Source organism: Balaenoptera physalus (assembly GCF_965194825.1).
Source record: "Balaenoptera physalus genome assembly, chromosome: 1".
NCBI lineage: Eukaryota > Metazoa > Chordata > Mammalia > Artiodactyla > Balaenopteridae > Balaenoptera > Balaenoptera physalus.
In genome coordinates this window covers 146,733,563-146,752,887 of record NC_138882.1, presented here as the reverse complement: position 1 = coordinate 146,752,887, position 19,325 = coordinate 146,733,563, and the positions used below count along the sequence as shown (strand labels likewise).

Sequence of the window (19,325 nt, the reverse complement as noted above, 5' to 3'; positions counted from 1 at the left end):
ATAACGAAGGATTTTTTTTTTTCCCTAAGAAAACAAATTCCAGTGTCACTACTGGAATTAACACCCAGTCGACCCAAAATTTTTGCACAACTCATTAACTGGTATGTTTAATGATAAGCTTAAATCACTAAGAAAAGATTATGATCAGTATGATGAAAAATATGCCTTGAGTTTTAGACTTTCACCAAATTTTTTTAAAATTAAAAAGTATGATACTAAAAAGGGTAAAGCTTCACCATCAAGAAAAGTCAACTATACACACCAATTTATTCACTAAGACTTGTGGACTAGCAGGATTTTACTTTTCAGTCAAATCCTTTGAAAACTGATGGTAATCAAAATAGCTGATTATTGGGCTTCCCTGGTGGCGCAGTGGTTGAGAATCTGCCTGCCAATGCAGGGGACACGGGTTCGAGCCCTGGTCTGGGAAGATCCCACATGCCACGGAGCAACTGGGCCCGTGAGCCACAATTACTGAGCCTGCGCGTCTGGAGCCTGTGCTCCGCAACAAGAGAGGCCGCGATGGTGAGAGGCCTGCGCACCGCGATGAAGAGTGGTCCCCACTTGCCGCAACTAGAGAAAGCCCTCGCACAGAAACGAAGACTCAACACAGTCATAAATAAATAAATTCTTAAAAAAAAAAAAAAATAGCTGATTATTTATTCTATCTTTTAAAAGAAATAACCAGAAAGCAAACTAATACAAAGGATTTTTTTTCTAGTGCTCTTTTTCTAAGCACAAGAAGTAAAGTATTAAAAATATATGATACAGTAAAAATAATGTCTTGCCTTACGCAGTGTTAGCTTACCTGAGGTATGAGTCTATCCAAGTGCTCTGCTCGATTTCCATGAGAAGGGTGTGTAGATAACCATTCTGGCAACTTGGGAAGACCATGGAGGCTTTCTGCAAATTCCATCTGTTGCCAAAACACTGAACTGGCTCTGACGTCCACACAAGCCTAAAATCAAAATTAATAAAAGCACAAAGTAAGCTTACTTATGAGGACATTATTTTAAATTTACCTTTATGTCATTACATGTTTTAAAAATATTTTCCATTATCATTTTAATAAAAGTAGAATATGTTCATTGCTTTAAAAAAAAAAAAAACTCAACCAATATGGTATTATAGAACTCAAAAAGAATCTTCCTCCCTTGCCCTTCCCCCTATACAGCATTCACAATAATCCCACTCCCAAAGATAACCCACTATTTTCATTCAGTATGATGGATATTAAGAACATGTATCAAGGGCAAAAATCTTCCACACGAATTAAAAAAATTTAGGTTTCACATAAAGATTTTAAAATCTAATCTGTTATTAAACTGTACTAAAGAAATTTTACTCTTCATCTATACCACTGGAATAATTAGGAAAAGACCTCAAATAAATATAAAGAAAAGACAGTTTTGCCCATTTTTGAATCAGGATTTTGTTGTTGCTGAGTTTTAGAAGTTCTCTATATATTCAGATATTAATCCCTTATCAGATATATGATTTGCAAATATTTCCTCCCATTCTCTGAGTTGTCTCTTTTTACTCTGTGGCTGGTGTCTTTTGATGCAATTTTTTTTTTTTTCATGAAGTCCAATTTGTCCATTTTTTCTTTGGTCAACTGCACCTTTGGAGTCACAGCTAAGAAATCATTACCAAAACCAATGTTGTGAAGCTTCTGCCCTATGCTTTTTTCTAACAGTCTTATTGTTTTGGGTCTTACACTCAGGTCCTTAAAAATTTTTGAGTTAGTTTCTGTATATGGTGTTATGGTGTTATGTAAGGGTCCAGATTCACTCTTTTGTATGTGGATATCCTGCTTTCCCAAGCACTATTTCCTGAAAAGATTGTTCTTTACCCATTTTCCACCTTCGACAAAAAAATGATTTGACCATATGTGTGAGGGTTTATTTCTGGGCTACCTATTCTATTCTATTAGTCTACATGCCTTTCATGCTAATACCACATTGTTTTGATTACTGCAAATTTGTAGTTAGTTTTGAAATCGGGATGTGTGAGCCTTCTAAGTTTTGTTCTTTGAAAAAGATTGTTTTGGCTATTCAGGTCCCTTAAGATTGCATATGAACTTTAGGATGGGTTTTTCTATTTCTGCAAAAAAGAAGTCATTGGAATTTTGATAGGGATTACATTGAATTTGTAGATTGGTTTGGGTACTGACATTTTAACAATATTAAGTTTACAATCCATAAACACAGGATGTTTTTCCATTCATTTATGTCTTCTTCAAGTTGTTTCAGAAATGTTTTGTAGTTTTCACCATATGAGTCTGTCACCTCCTTAGTTAATTCCCAAGTCTTTTATTCTTGTGGACGCTACTGTAAATGGAATTATTTTTGTAGTTTCCTTTTCAGATTGTTCACTGTTCATGTATAGAAATACAACTGATTTTTGTGTGCTGACTTTATATTCCACTGCTTTACTAAATTCGTTTATTAGTTTAAACAACTTTTTTTGTAGAGTCTTTAGGATTTTCTACATACATGATCATATCATCTGCAAACAGAGATAATTTTACTTCTTCCTTTAAAATTTGGAGGCTTATTTCTTTTTCTTGCTGACTAGAAACTTCCAATACTTTGTTGAATAGAAGTGAAAGTGCGCATCCTTGCCTTGTTCACTATCTTAAAGGAAAAGCTTTCAGCCTTTGCTGCTGTGGGTTTTTCATATATGGTTTTTATTGCAGTGATGGAGTTTTCTTCTTACCTCTATTTTGTTGCATGTTCCTTATCATGAAAGGGTGTTGAATTTTGCCCAATGCTTTTTCTGTATCAATTAAGATAATCATGTGGCTTTTTTCCCTCATTTTGTTGATACAGCATATCACTTTAATTTTTATATGTTGAACCATTCTTGCATTCCAGGGATAAATCTCATTTGGCCATGGTGTATAATCCTTTTAATAGGCTGCTGAATTATATTTGCTAGTATTCTGTTGAGAATTTTTACATCAGTGTTCTTAAGGGATATTGGTTAGTAGCTTTTTTTCTTATAGTGTCTTTGTCTGGATTTGGTATTAGGATTATACTGGTTTCACAGAATGAGTTAGGAAGTGTTCCCTCCTCTTCAGTCTTATGGGAAAGTTTGAGAAGGACTGGTATTATTTCTTCTTTAAATGCTTGGTAGAATTCATCGGTGATGCTGTCAGATCCAGGACTTTGCTCTGCTGGAAGATTTTGATTACTGATTCTCAGTCTAATAACTAGTCACCCTTACTACTGCTTTTACTGTGTCCTATAACTTTTGGTATATTATGTTTTCATTTTCATTCATCTCTAGTATTTATTAACTTCCCTTGTGATTTCTTCTTTAAATTCATTGGTTGTTTAAAAGTATATTGTTTAGTGGAGGCTAAATAATATGTTACTAAACAACCAATGGATCACTGAAGAAATCAAAGAGGAAATCAAAAAATACCTGGAGACAAATGAAAATGAAAACACGATGATCCAAAACCTGTGGGACACAGCAAAAGCAGATCTAAAAGGGAAGTTTATAGTGATACACTCTTACCTCAGGAAACAAGAAAAGTCTCAAATAAACAACCTAACCTCACACCTAAAGAAACTAGAGAAAGAAGAATAAACAAAACCTAAAGTTAATGGAAAACTGATGAATTCATAAAAGTGCTAACAAAAGATCAAGATGAAAAAAAACATTAATTACATGGGAATGAGTTAACTGATGAGGATGATTATAATTTTTGTGACTTTCTGTTTGGAAAAAAAAAAAGAGACTGTCAAACGTTAAATAAATAAATACATAAATTTGAATTCTAAAAAAAAAAAACAAAAACAAAAAACCCAAAGTTAGTAGAAGGGAAGAAATCATAAAAAAGATCAGAGCAGAAATAAATAAAATAGAGACTAAAAAAAAATTAGAAAAGATCAATGAAACTAAGAACTGGTTCTTTGAAAAGATAAATAAAATTGATAAACCTTTAGCCAGACTCATCAAGAAAAAAAGGGAGAGGACTCAAATCAATAAAATTACAAATGAAAAAGGAGAAATTACAACTGACACCGCAGAAATACAAGGGATCATAAGAGACTACTACAAGCAACTATATGCCAATAAAATGGACAACCTGGAAGAAATGGACAAATTCTTGCAAAGGAACATCTTTCCAAGACTGAACCAGGAAGAATTAGAAAATATAAACAGACCAGTCACAAGTAATGAAATTGAAACTGTAATTAAAGATCTTCCAACAAACAAAAGTACAGGACCAGATGGCTTCACAGGTGAATTCTATCAAACAATTAGAGAAGAGCTAACACTTATCTTTCTCAAACTCTTCCAAAAAATTGCAGAGGGAGGAGCACTCCCAAGCTCATTCTACGAGGCCACCATACCCTGATACCAAAACCAAAGATATCACAAAGAAAGAAAATTACAGACCAATATCACTGATGAACATAGACACAAAAATCCACAACAGAATACTAGCAAACTGAACCCAACAATACATTAGAAGTATCATACACCATGATCAAGTGGGATTTATCCCAGGGATGCAAGGATTTTTCAATATCCACAAATCAATCAATGTGATACACCACATCAACAAATTGGAGAATAAAAACCATATGATCCCAACAGACACATGAAAGAATGCTCAACATCATTAATCATTAAAGAAATGCAAATCAAAACTACAATGAGATACCATCTCACACCGGTCAGAATGGCCATCATCAAAAAATCTACAAACAATAAATGCTGGAGAGGGTGTGGAGAAAAGGGAACCCTCTTGCACTGTTGGTGGGAATGTAAATTGATACAGCCACTATGGAGAACAATATGGAGGTTCCTTAAAAAACTAAAAATAGAAACTACCATATGACCCAGCAATCCCACTACTGGGCATATACCCTGAGAAAACCATAATTCAAAAAGAGTCATGTACCAAAATGTTCATTGCAGCTCTATTTACAATAGCCAGGACATGGAAGCAACCGAAGTGTCCATCAACAGATGAATGGATAAAGAAGATGTGGCACATATATATAATGGAATATTACTCAGCCATAAAAAGGAATGAAACTGAGTTATTTGTAGTGAGGTGGGTGGACCTAGAGACTGTCATACAGAGTGAAGTAAGTCAGAAAGAGAAAAACAAATACCGTATGCTAACACATATATATGGAATCTAAAAAAAAAGGTCATGAAGAACCCAGGAGCAAGATGGGAATAAAGATGCAGACCTACTAAAGAATGGACTTGAGGATACGGGGAGGGGGAAGGGTAAGCTGGGACAAAGTGAGAGAGTGGCATGGACATATATACACTACCAAAGGTAAAATAGATAGCTAGTGGGAAGCAACCACATAGCACAGGGAGATCAGCTCAGTGCTTTGTGACCACCTAGAGGGGTGGGATAGGGAGGGTGGGAGGGAGGGAGATGCAACAGGGAAGAGATATGGGGACATATGTATACGTATAACTGATTCACTTTGTTATAAAGCAGAAACTAACACACCATTGTAAAGCAATTATACTCCAATAAAGATGTTAAAAAAAAAACCCATATGATCATCTCAATAGATGCAGAAAATCTTTTGATAAAACTCACCCATTTATGATAAAAACTCTCCAGAAAGTGGGCATAGAGGGAACATACCTCAACGTAATAAAGGCCATATATGACAAACCCACAGCTAACATTATACTCAATGGTAAAAAGTTGAAAGCATTTCCTCTAAGATCAGGAACAGGACACGGATGTCCATTCTTGCCACTTTTATTCAACAGAGTTTTGGAAGTCCTAGCCATGGCAATCAGAGAAGAAAAAGAAATAAAAGGAATCCAAATTGGAAAAGAAGAAGTAAAACTGTCACTGTTTGCAGATGACATGATACTATACTTAGAAAATCCTAATCATGCCACCAGAAAACTACTAGAGCTCATCAATGAATTCAGTAAAGTTGTGGGACACAAGATTAATATACAGAAATTGGTTGCATTTCTATACACTAACAATGAGCTATCAGAAAGAGAAATTAAGGAAACAATCCCATTTACCATCGCACCAAAAAGAATAAAATACCTAGGAATAAACCTACCTAAGGAGGCAAAAAACCTGTACTTGGAAACCTTTAAGACGCTGATATAAGTAACTGAAGATGACACAAACAGATGGAAAGATATACCTATTTTCTTGGATTGGAAGAATCAATATTGTTAAAATGACAATACTATCCAAGGCAATCAACAGATTCCATGCAATCCCTATCAAATTACCAATGGCATTTTTCTCAGAACTAGACAAATAATTTTAAAATTTGTATGGAAACAAAAGAGCCCAAATAGCCAAAACAATCTTGAGAAGGAAGAACAGAGCTGGAGGAATCACACTTCCTGACTTCAAACTATACTACAAAGCTACAGTAATCAAAAACAGACATATAGATGAATAGAACAGGATAGAGAGCCCAGAAATAAATGCATGCATTTATGGTCAATTAATCTATGACAAAGGAGGCAAGAATATAAAATGGAGGAAAAACAATCTCTTCAATAAGTGGTGCTGGGAAAACTGGACAGCTACATGTAAAAGAATGAAATTAAAACATTCTCTAGGGGATTCCTGGTGGTCCAGTGGTTAGGGCTCGGCGCTTTCACTGCCATGACCCAAGTGCAATCCCTGGTGGGGGAACTAAGATCCCGCAAGCCGAGTGGCATGGTAAAAGAAAAACAAACAAGCAAACAAGCCAAAAAAATCCCCATTCTCTAACACCATATACAAAAACTCAAAATGGATTTAAGACTTAAATGTAAGACCAGATACTATAAAACTCCGAGAGAAAAACATAGGCAGAACACTCTTTGACAGAAATCACAGCTATATCTTTTTGGATCTGTGTCCTAAAGTAAATAAAAGCAAAAATAAACAAATGGGGCATAATTAAACTTAAAAGCTTTTGCACAGCAAAGGAAACAATTGGCAAAACAAAAAGACAACCTACAGAATGGGAGAAAATATTTGCAAATGATATGACTGATAAGGGATTAATATCCAACATATATAAACAGGTCATACAACTCAATATCAAAAAATCAAACAACCTGATTAAAAAATGGGCAGAAGAACTGAGTACATTTTTCCAAAGAGGAAATGTAGATGGCCAGCAAGCACATAAAAAGATACTCAACATCACTAATCATCAGGGATATGCAAATCAAACCCACGAGTTATGACATCATACCTGTCAGAACAGCTATAATCAAAAAGAACACAAATAACAAATGTTGGTGGAGAAAAGGGAACACTCCTACACTGTTGGTGGGAATGTAAATTGGTGCGGCCACTGTGGAAAACCTCGTGTGGCGGTTTCTCAAAAAACTAAATATAGAACTACCATATGACTCAGCAATTCCACTCCTGGGTATATATCCAAAAAAAAAACCCCCACTAATTCAAAAAGATACATGCACCCCAATGTTCATAGCAGCATTATTTACAATTGCCAAGATATGGAAACAACCTAAGTGTCCATCAACAGATGAATGGATAAAGAAGATGTGGTACATATATATAACGGAATACTACTCAGACATAAAAACAAATGAAATAATGCCATTTGCAGCAACATAGAGGCAATTAGACATTATCATACTAAGTGAAGTAAGTCAGAAAGAGAAAGACAAATATCATATGATATCACTCATATGTGGAATATAAAATAGGACACAAATGAACCTATCTGTGAAACAGAAACAGAATCACAGATATAGAGAACAGACTGGTGGTTGACAAGGGGGAGGGGGTTGTGGGAGGAATGGAGTGGGAGGTTGGGGTTAGCTGATGCAAGCTTTTATATTTAAAATGGATAACAACAAGGTCCTACTGTATAGCACAGAGAACTATTCTCAATATCCTATGACAAACCATAATGGAAAAGAATACAAAAAAAGAATGTATATATATGTATAACTGAATCACTTTGCTGTACAGCAGTAATTAACACAACACTGTAAATTAACTACACTTTAATTTTAAAATACATAAATAAATAAACGCATTAGTCTCCTAATTACATTTAAAAAAACAAGATTTGAAGTTACAAACCAAGGTTACAGTAATACTAACTTTTATACTAATAGTTGTTTTTTTCCTTTAAATATATGTCTCTTGAATCATGTAGAAAACAAACAAAAAGTACAGTTACAAACCACTGTTACAATAATACTTTTACAACTGCCCATGTTTTTACCTTTATTAAGATCTTTATTTCTCTATACAGCTTTTGTTCTGTTTTTTTCTGGTTTTTTGTTTGCTTTTTTGGCCATGCAGCATGTGGGATCTTAGTTCTCCAACTAGGGATCAAACCCGCGCCCCCTGCCCTGGAAGCGTGGAGTCTTAACCACTGGACCACCAAGGAAGTCCCTTCATACATCTATGAGTAACTATCTAGTATCCATTCATTTCACCTTGCAGGACTCCCTTGTACATTTCCTGCAGGGCAAGTCTAGTGGTCACAAACTCCCTCAACTTTTGTTTAACTGGGAATGTCTTCATTTCTCCCTCATTTTTGAAGAACAGTTTTACAGGATATAGGATTCTTGGTTGACAGGTTTTTTTTCTTTTAGCACTTTGAACATACTGAGCCCTGTCTTCTGGTCTCCATAATTTCTGGTGAGAAATCTGCTGAAAATCTTATAAAGGATCCCCTGAATGTGATGATTTCCTTCTGTCTTGCTGTTTTCAAGATCTGCTCTTTGTCTTTGCCTTTTTAAAGTTTGATTATAATGTACCTCAATGTGGGTCTCCCTGTTCATCTTCCTTGGAGTTCAATGAGCTTCTTCGATGTTTATGTTTATGTCTTTCTTCATTTTAGGTAAGTTTTCAGCCATTATTTCTTCAAATATTCTCTCTGCCCCTTTCTCTCTCTCTTCTCCTTCTGGGATTCTCACAATGTGTATGTTGTCCACTTGATGGTTCCCACAAGTCCCTTAGGCTCTGTTTGCTTTCCTTCAATCTTTTTTCTTTCTGTTCCTCAGCCTTAATAATTTCTATTGTCTTATCTTCAAAGTTCACTGATTCTTCTGCCTGTTCAAATCTGCCTTTGAATCTGTCTTGTGAATTTTATATTTCCATTACTGTATTTTTCAGCTCCAGAATTCCTTGTTGGCTTCTTTTTAGGTTTTCTATCTCTATATGGATATTTCCATTTTGCTGATAATCACTTTCTTGACTTCCTCCACACCTTCCTTTAGTTCTTTGAGCATCTTTAGGACAATTATTTTAAAGTATTTGTCTAGTATACCTGTCATTAGGTTTTCTTAAGGGACAGTTTCTGTGGACTTACTATTTTACTTTGAATGGGCCATACTTTCCTGTTTCTTTGTATATCTTGTGCTTTTTGGTGAACACTGGACATTTGAATCTAATAATGTGGTAACTCTGGAAATCAGATTCTACCCCTTCCTCAGGGTTTGCTGGGTTTTTTGTTGTTTTCTTACTGTTTGTTTGTTTTGCTGTAGGCTGTCTCTGTGCTGAGGATCAGCCTGAGGTGTAAATTTAATGTCTTCTCAGGTTTTTCCTAGCATGTGTGGTCACTTTCTAAATCTCCCCATGTATGTATTCGTTTTTAAATGCCCCAGTCTTTAGTATCTGGCTCCCAAAAGAAAAAATAAAAAGGGAAAAAAGGAAAGGGGCGAAGGGCACTGGACACTTAAATCCTCTGAAAGTCACTTCAGCCAGGAGGGGAGGGGCTTGCAATAATGGAGGGAGGTGCAACAATAATGGCTATCTACCTCTTTGCATCTGTGTGATCAAAAGCAGCATTCAGTGATCAGAGCACAGATCCCTGATATTTGGAGGACAGGGTCCTTTTTGGTCAGCTTCTCCCTAGGGAGGGAAAGAGTTAGACCACACTTCCAATGTTCCAACTTTTCCATGGCTGCCCAAAGACTGGCTTCTGTCTCACCTGACTCAGAGCACTAACAAGACCCAGCATACACTAGATGCCTGGTAACCAGTGAGAACCAAAATGACAGAGTGAACTAGCAACACAAGCAGTCACCACAGCCCCTCCCCCCAGCTCAACACAGAGTGAGCAGGCAAAAAAAAAAAAAAAACTCCCAGCTCCCAGCTTCTCCTTCCTGGCTCTCCTCCCTGGGGATAGGAGGTGAAACCCATATCTAATGTTCCTGCATTTCTGGGAGCTGCCAGAGGGACTAGCTACTGTCACACCTATCTCAGAGCACTGACAGGCTCTGGAATACTTTAGATGCCTGGGGAGCACTAAGACCAAAGACAGAGGTTTGGACTAGCCTGAATGTTTGAGAAGTTACCCAAAGTCTTTGGCTGGGCCAATTGGTAAGGATCTTCTCCTGTACAACGCCAGTCTGTGAAGACTGGAGGAAGTGGTTGTTTTTTCCACTGTGAAGATACCAGTACAAAACATCAAGAAAAATGAAGAAACAGGGAAATAAGCCCCAAAAGAACAAGTTAAATCTCCAGAAACCAACCCTAATGAAACAGATACATGATTTACCTGACAGAAAATTCAAACTGACCATCATAAAATTGCTCATCCAGATCAGGAGAAATGCATGAACTGCAACCAAGAGATAGAAAATATTAAAGAGTACCAAACAGAAATCTTGGAGCTGAAGAACACTATAAATAACTGAAGAATTCACTAGAGGAGTTCAACATCAGGCTAGATCCAGAAAGGATCAGTGAACTCGAAGACAAGTCATTAGAAATCATCTAGTCAGAGAAGAGAACAAATAATAAAAGAGTGAAGAAAGCTTAAGGAATATATGGGATATTATCCAGCAGCAGACCAATATATATATTATAGGAGTCCCAGAAGGAGAGAGAGATAAATGGGGCAGAAAGCTTATTTGAAAAAATAATAGCTGAAAACTTCCCACTTCTGGAGAAAAAAATAGATATCCATATTCAGGAAGCCAAGCACACTCTAGAAAAGATGAACTCCAAGAAATCAACACCTAGACACATTATATACCAATTTGTCAAAAGTCAAAGACAAAGAGATAAGTTTGAAAGCAGAAAGAGAAAGATGAATCAATATGTAAAAGGGCACCCCATAAGACTGTCAGTGGCTTTATTCAGCACACATACTGCAGGCTAAAGGGAGTGGGGTTATATATTCAAAGTGCTGAAAGAAAAGAAATGCCAATGAAGAATACTATAGCAAAACTGTCCTTCAAAAATGAAGGATAAAGACTTTCTCAGACAAAAAAAGCTGAGGGAGTTCATCACCACTAGACCTGCCTTACAAGGAACACTAAAGGGAGTTCTTCAAGTTCAAGCAAAAGGACTATAAACAGTAATATGAAAGCAATGAAACTGTATAACTCACTGGTAAATGTAAATATATAGACAAATAAAGAATATTGTAAATTCTACTAGTAGTAGGTAAATCACTTTAATTCTTGAATAAAAGTCAGTAGTATCAAAAATAACTAAAAGAGTATGTTAATGGATGTAAATATAAAAATATGTAAATTGTAATATCAATAACATAAGTGTAGAGGAGAAAAAGTAGAATGTAGAGGTTTTGTATGCAAATGAAGTTAAGTTGTTATCAGCTTAAAATAGACTGTTACAACTAGAAGATGTTTTATGTAAGCCCTATGGTGAAAACAAAGAAAATACCTGTAGAAAATATATAAAAGAAAAAGAGAAAGGATTCAAAGTATATCAATACAAAATATCAAAGAAACATGAAGACAGCCAGAAAGGGAAAGGACAAAAGTTCTACAAGATAGACCGAAAGCAACAAAATAGCAACAGAAAGACTTTTCTTATCAATAATTACTTTAAATGTAAATGCATTAAAGTCCTCACTCCAAAAATAAAGTGTCTGAAAGAATGAAAAAACAAGATCCAAATATATGTTATCTACAAGAGACTCACTTTAGTTATAAGGACACAGATAGGCTGAAAGTGAAGAGCTAGAAAAAGATATTCCATGGAAATGGTAACCAAAAGAGAGGGAGGGTGGTTATACTTAGAAATAGGCTTTAAGACAAAAATTGTCACATGAGACAAGGGCATTATATAATGATAAAAGGATCAATAAACCAGGAAGATTTAACAATTATAAATATACATACACCCAACATCAGAGCATCTAAATACATAAAGCAAACACTGACAGAACTGAAGAGAGAAGCAGCAATACAATAGTAGCAGAAGACTGTAAGTTCGTACTCTCAATAATGGATAGAACATCCAGACAGAAAATCAATATGGAAACAGTGACTTTGAACAACATGACAGACCAAATGATCCAAAAGACACATACAAAATATTCCACCCAACACCGGAATACACATTTTTCTCAAGAGCACATGGAACATTCTTCAGGATAGAACACGTTAGGTCACAAAACAAGTATCTTTTCCAGTCACAATGAAACGAAACAAGAAATCAATAGCTGAAGGAAAACTAAATATTCATAAATGTGTGCAAATTAAATAACATATTCCTGAACAACCAGTGGGAAAAGAAGAAATTGAAAGGGAAATCAGAGAATATCTTGAAACCAACAAAAACAAAAATACTACATACTAAAATCTATACAATGCAGCATAAGGAATACTAAATGGGAAATTTATAGTAATAAACATCTACATTAAAAAAGATCTCAAATAAGTAACCTAAGTTTACATCTTAAGGAATTATAAAAAGAAGAACAAACTAAGCCCAAAGTTAGCAGAAATTAGAATATAATAGAGATTATAATGGTAGAAATAAACAAAACAAAGAATAGAAAAGCAATAGAAAAAAAAAACCCAACAAACTAAGAGCTGACTGAATCAGTAATAAATAAATCTCACAACAAAGAAAAGCACAGGACCAGATGGCTTCACTGGTGATTTCTACCAAACATTTAAAGAAGAATTAATGTGAATCCCTCCCAAATTCATCCAAAAAATTGATGAGAAGGGGAACACTCCTAAACTCATTTTACAAGGTCAGCATTGCCCTGATACCAAAGCCAGCCAAAGACACTAAGAAAATTATAGACAAAAATTCCGGATGAACATATAGATGCAAAACCTCTCAACGAAACACTAGCACACCAAATTCAATAGCACATTAAAAGAATAGCATATCATGACCAAGTGGGATTTATGCCTGGGATGCAAGGGTGGTTCAACATACAAAAATCAATTAATGTTATATACTTCACTAATAGAATGAAGGATAAAAATAACATGATCATCTCAATAGGTACAGAAAAAGCATTTCAAAAAATTCAACACCCTTAAGGAAAAAAATCAACAAACTAGAAACAGAAGGAAATTACCTTACCATAATAAAAGCTATATATGAAAAACCCCCAGAGAACATCATATTCAACAGTGAAAAACTGAAAACTTTTCCCTAAGACCAAGAACAAGACAAAGATGGGTTCAAGATGGTGGAGTAGAAGGATGTGCACTCACTCCCTCTTGCACTGTGATGCACTGGAATCACAACTAACTGTTGAACAATCATCAACAGGAAGACACTGGAATTCACCAAAAAAGATACCCCACATCCAAAGACAAAGGAAAAGCCACACTGAGACAGTAGGAGGGGCGCAATCACAATAAAATCAAATCCCATAACCACTGGGTGGGTGACTCACAAACTGGAGAACACTTATACCACAGAAGTCCACCCACTGGAGTGAAGGTTCTGAGCCCGTCAGGCTTCCCAACCTGGGGGTCCAGCAACAGGAGGAGGAAATCCAAGAGAATCAGACTTTGAAGGCTAGCAGGATTTGATTGCAGGACTGAGGGAAACAGAGACACCACTCTTGGAGGGCACACACAAAGTACTGTGTGCATCAGGACCCAGGCGGAAGGAGCAGTGACCCCATAGGAGAATGAACCAGACTGACCTGCTAGTGTTGGAGGGTCTCCTGCAGAGGCAGGTGGGGGGCAGCTGTGACTCACCGTGGGGACAAAGACACTGGCAGCAGAACTTCTGGGAAATACTCCTTGGCGTGAGCCCTCCCAGAGTCCACCATTAGCCTCACCAAAGAGCCTGTAGGCTCCAGTGCGGGGTCACCTCAGGCCAAACAACCAACAGGGAGGGAACTCAGCCCCACCCAACAGCAGACAAGCGGATTAAAGTTTTACTGAGCTCTGCCCACCAGAGCAACACCCAGCTCTACCCACCACCAGTTCCTCCTAACAGGAAGCTTGCAGAAGCCTCTTAGATAGCCTCATCCACCAGAGAGCAGACAGCAGAAGCAAGAAGTACTACAATCCTGCAGCCTGTGGCATGAAAACCACATTCACAGAAAGACAGACAAAATGAAAATGCAGAAGACTATGTACCAGATGAACGAACAAGATAAAACCCCAGAAAAACAACTAAATGAAGTGGAAATAGGCAACATTCCAGAAAAAGAATTCAGAATAATGATAGCGAAGATGATTCAGGACCTTGGAGAAAGAATGGAGGCAAAGATCGAGAAGATGCAAGGAATGTTTAACAAAGACCTAGAAGAATTAAAGAACAAAGACCTAGAAGAAGTAAAGAACAAACAAACAGGAATGAACAATGCAATAGCTGAAATGAAAAATACACTAGAAGGAATCAACAGCATAATAACTGAGGCAGAAGAACGCATAAGTGACCTGGAAGACAGAGTGGTGGAAATCACTGCTGCAGAACAGAATAAAGAAAAAAGAATGAAAAGAAATGAAGACAGCCTAAGAGACCTTTGGGACAACATTAAACGCAACAACATTCGCATTATAGGGGTCCCAGAAGGAGAAGAGAGAGAGAAAGGACCCAGAAAATGTTTGAAGAGATTAGAGTTGAAAACTTCCCTAACATAGGAAAGGAAATAGCCACCCAAGACCAGGAAGAACAGAGACTCCCAGGCAGGATAAACCCAAGGAGAAACATGCCGAGACACACAGTAAACAAACTGGCAAAAATTAAAGACAAAGAAAAATTATTAAAAGTAACAAGGGAAAAATGACAAATAACATACAAGGGAACTCTCATAAGGTTAACAGCTGCTTTCTCAGCAGAAATTACAAGTCAGAAGGGAGAGGCACAATATATTTAAAGTGATGAAAGGGAAGAACCTACAACCAAGATTTCTCTACCCAGCAAGGATCTCATTCAGATTCAATGGAGAAATCAAAAGCTTTACAGACGAGCAAAAGCTAAGGGAATTCACACCACCAAACCAGCTCTACAACAAATGCTAAAGGAACTTCTCTAAGTGGGAAACACAAGAGAAGAAAAGGACCTACAAAAACAAACCCAAAACAATTAAGAAAATGGTCATACGAACATACATATCGACAATTACCTTAAACATGAATGGATTAAATGCCCCAACCAAAAGACACAGGCTTGCTGAATGGATACAAAAACAAGACCTCTATATATGCTGTCTACAAGAGACCCACTTCAGACCTAGGGACACATACAGACTGAAACTCAGGGGAGGGAAAAAGATATTCCATGTAAATGGAAATCAAAAAAACGCAGGAGTAGCAATACTCATATCAGATAAAATAGACTTTAAAATAAAGAATTTTACAAGAGACAAGGAAGGACACTACATAATGATCAAGGGATCAATCCTAGAAGAAGATATAACAATTATAAATATATATGCACCCAAAATAAGAGCACCTCAATACATAAGGCAACTGCTAACAGCTGTAAAAGAGGAAATTGACAGTAACACAATAATAGTGGGGGACTTTAACACCTCACCGACACCAAGGGACAGATCATCCAGACAGAAAATTAATAAGGAAACACAAGCTTTAAATGACACAATAGACCAGATAGATTTAATTGATATTTATAGGACATTCCATCCGAAAACAGCAGATTACACTTTCTTCTCAAGTGCACACAGAACATTCTCCAGGATAGATCACATCTTGATTCACAAATCAAGCCTCGGTAAATTTAAGAAAACTGAAAACATATCAAGCATCTTTTCCGACTACAGTGCTATGAGATCAGAAATCAATTAAAGGGAAAAAACTGTAAAAAACACAAACACATGGAGGCTAAACAATACGTTATTAAATAACCAAGAGATCACTGGAGAAATCAAAGAGGAAATCAAAAAATACCTAGAGACAAATGACAATGAAAACATGACAATCCAAAACCTATGGGATGCAGCAAAAGCAGTTCTAAGAGGGAAGTTTATAGCAATACAATCCTACCTCATGGAACAAGAAAATTCTCAAATAAACAATCTAACCTTACACCTAAAAGAACTAGAGAAAGAAAAACAAAGAAAACCCAAAGTAGTAGAAGGAGCTAACACCCATCCTTCTCAAACTCTTCCAAAAAATTGCAAAGGAAGGAACACTCCCAAACTCATTCTACGAGGCCACCACCACCCTGATACAAAAACCAGACAACGATACTACAGAAAAAGAAAATTACAGACCAATATCACTGATGAATATAGATGCAAAAATCGTCAACAAAATACAAGAAATGGAATCAACAACATATTAAAAGGATCATACACCACGATCAAGTGGGATTTATCCCAGGGATGCAAGGATTCTTCAATATACGCAAATCAATCAATGTGATACACCATATTAACAAATTGAAGAATAAAAAGCATATGATCATCTCAATAGATGCAGAAAAGCTTTTGACAAAATTCAACCCTTTTTGATAAAAAAGTTATGATAAAAACTCTCCAGAAAGTGGGCATAGAGGGAACCTACCTCAACATCATAAAGGCTATATGCAACAAACCCACAGCAAACATCATTCTCAGTGGTGAAAAACTGAAAGCATTTCCTCTAAGATCAGGAACACGACAAGGATGTCCACTCTCACCACTATTATTCAACATAGTTTTGGAAGTCCTAGCATGGCAATCAGAGAAGAAAAAGAAATAACAGGAATTCAAGTTGGAAAAGAAAAAGTAAAACTGGCACCGTTTGCAGATGACATGATACTCTGCACAGAAAATCCTAAGGATGCCACCAGAAAACTACTAGAGCTAATCAATGAATTTGGTAAAGTTGCAGGATGCAAAGTTAATGCACATAAATCTCTTGCATTCCTATACACTAACAACAAAAGATCAGAAAGAGAAATTAAGGAAACAATCCCATTCACTACTGCGAGAAAAAGAATAAAATACCTAGGAATAAACCTACCTAAGGAGGTAAAAGACCTGTACTCAGAAAACTATAAGACACTGATGAAAGAAATCAAAGATGACACAAACAGATGGAGAAATATACCATGTTCTTGGATTGGAAAAATCAACATTGTGAGAATGACTATACTACCCAAAGCAATCTACAGATTCAATTCAATCCTTATCAAATTATGAATGGAATTTTTTACAGAACTAGAACAAAAAATCTTAAAATTTGTATGGAGACACAAAAGACCTTGAGTAGCCAAAGCAGTCTTGAGTGATAAAAACGTAGCTGGAGGAATCAGACTCCCTGACTTCAGACTATACTACAAAGCTACAGTAATCAAAACAATATGGTACTGACACAAAAACAGAAATATAGATCAATGCAACAGGATAGAAATCCCAGAGATAAACCTACACAGCTATGGTCAACTGATCTATGACAAAGGAGGCATGGATATACAATGGAGAAAAGACAGTCTCTTCAATAAGTGGTGCTGGGAAAACTGGACAGCTACATGTGAAAGAATGAAATTAGAACACTCACTAACATCATACACAAAAATAAACTCAAAATGGATTAGAGACCTAAATGTAAGACCAGACACTATAAAACTCTTAGAGGAAAACATAGGAAGAACACTCTTTGACATAAATCACAGCAAGATCTTTTTTGACCCACCTCCTAGAGTAATGGAAATAAAAACAAAAATAAACAAATGGGACCTAATGAAATTTAATAGCTTTTGCACAGCAAAGGAAACCATAAACAAGATGAAAATACCACCCTCAGAATGGGAGACAATATTTGCAAATGAAGCAATGGACAAAGGATTAATCTCCAAAATATATAAACAGCTCATGCAGCTCAATATTAAAAAAAAAACAAAACCCAATCCAAAAATGGGCAGAAGACCTAAATAGACATTTCTCCAAAGAAAACATACAGATGGCCAAAAAACACATGAAAAGCTGCTCAACATCACTAATTATTAGAGAAATGCAAATCAAAACTACAGTGAGGTATCACCTCACACTGGTTAGAATGGGCATTATCAGAAAATCTACAAACAACAAATGCTGGAGAGGGTGTGGAGAAAAGGGAACCCTCTTGCACTCTTGGTGGGAATGTAAATTGATACAGCCACTATGGATGGAGAACAGTATGGAGGTTCCTTAAAAAATTAATAACAGAAGTACCATATGACCCAGCAATCCCACTACTGGGCATATACCCAGAGAAAACCATAATTCAAAAAGACACATGCACCCCAATGTTCACTGCAGCACTATTTACAATAGCCAGGTCATGGAAGCAACCTAAAGGCCCACCGAAAGACAAATTGATAAAAAGATGTGGTACATATATACAATGGAATATTACTCAGCCATAAAAAGGAATGAAATTGGGTTATCTGTAGAGACATGGATGGATCTAGAGACTGTCATACAGAGTGAAGTTAGTCAGAAAGAGAAAAACAAATATCTTGTATTAACACATAATATATGTGGAACCTAGAAAAATGGTACAGATGAACCGGTTTGCAGGGCAGAAATAGAGACATAGATGTAGAGAACAAACATATGGACACCAAGGTGGGAAAGCGCGGGGGATAGAGGGGGGTGGGGGGATGAATTGCGAGATTGGGATTGACATACATACATTAATATGTATGAAATAGATAACTAATAAGAACCTGCTGTATTAAAAATAAAATTAAAAAACAAAAACAATAAGTGAAATAAGCCAGTCACAGAAGGACAAATACTACACAATTCCACTTATATGAATGAGGTATTTAAAACAGTCAAATTCACAGAAGCAGAGGGTATATGGTGGTTACCAGGAGCTAGGGGTAAGGAGAAATGGGAAGTTGCTATTCAACAGGCATAAATTTTCAGTTATGCAAGATAAATAAATTCTACAGATCTGCTGTACAATATCATGGCTATAGTTAACAGTAATGTATTATATACTTAAAATTTTGTTAGGAGGGTAGAGCTCATGTTAAATGTTCTTACCACAATAAAAAAAGAAAAAGAAGTGATAATTACAGATCAAAATACAAATATTTTTAAAATAAATATTTAGCCCATCACAAGCATAACTCGCTTGCCTCAGTAAAAATTATGGCAAAGTAAGGAATTTGTGTTTATCAAGTGTCTATAAGT

The 19,325-nt window shown here is 36.2% G+C and overlaps 1 protein-coding gene across 8 annotated transcripts in view; it reads right to left on the bottom strand.

The window, feature by feature from the left end:
- OMA1 (OMA1 zinc metallopeptidase) overlaps positions 1 to 19,325 on the bottom strand; it is a 91,679-nt gene that overhangs the window by 19,336 nt on the left and 53,018 nt on the right. For 6 of the 8 annotated variants that reach the window (XM_082419225.1, XM_082419224.1, XM_082419226.1 and 3 more), the window contains one exon: positions 809 to 958. In XM_082419225.1, the coding sequence (XP_082275351.1) occupies positions 809 to 958 (150 nt within the window). Of the gene's footprint in view, positions 1 to 808; positions 959 to 9,771; positions 9,866 to 11,092; positions 19,004 to 19,325 lie in introns of those variants that run through there. The other 2 variants (XM_082419227.1, XR_014252267.1) reach the window with 2 other exon arrangements.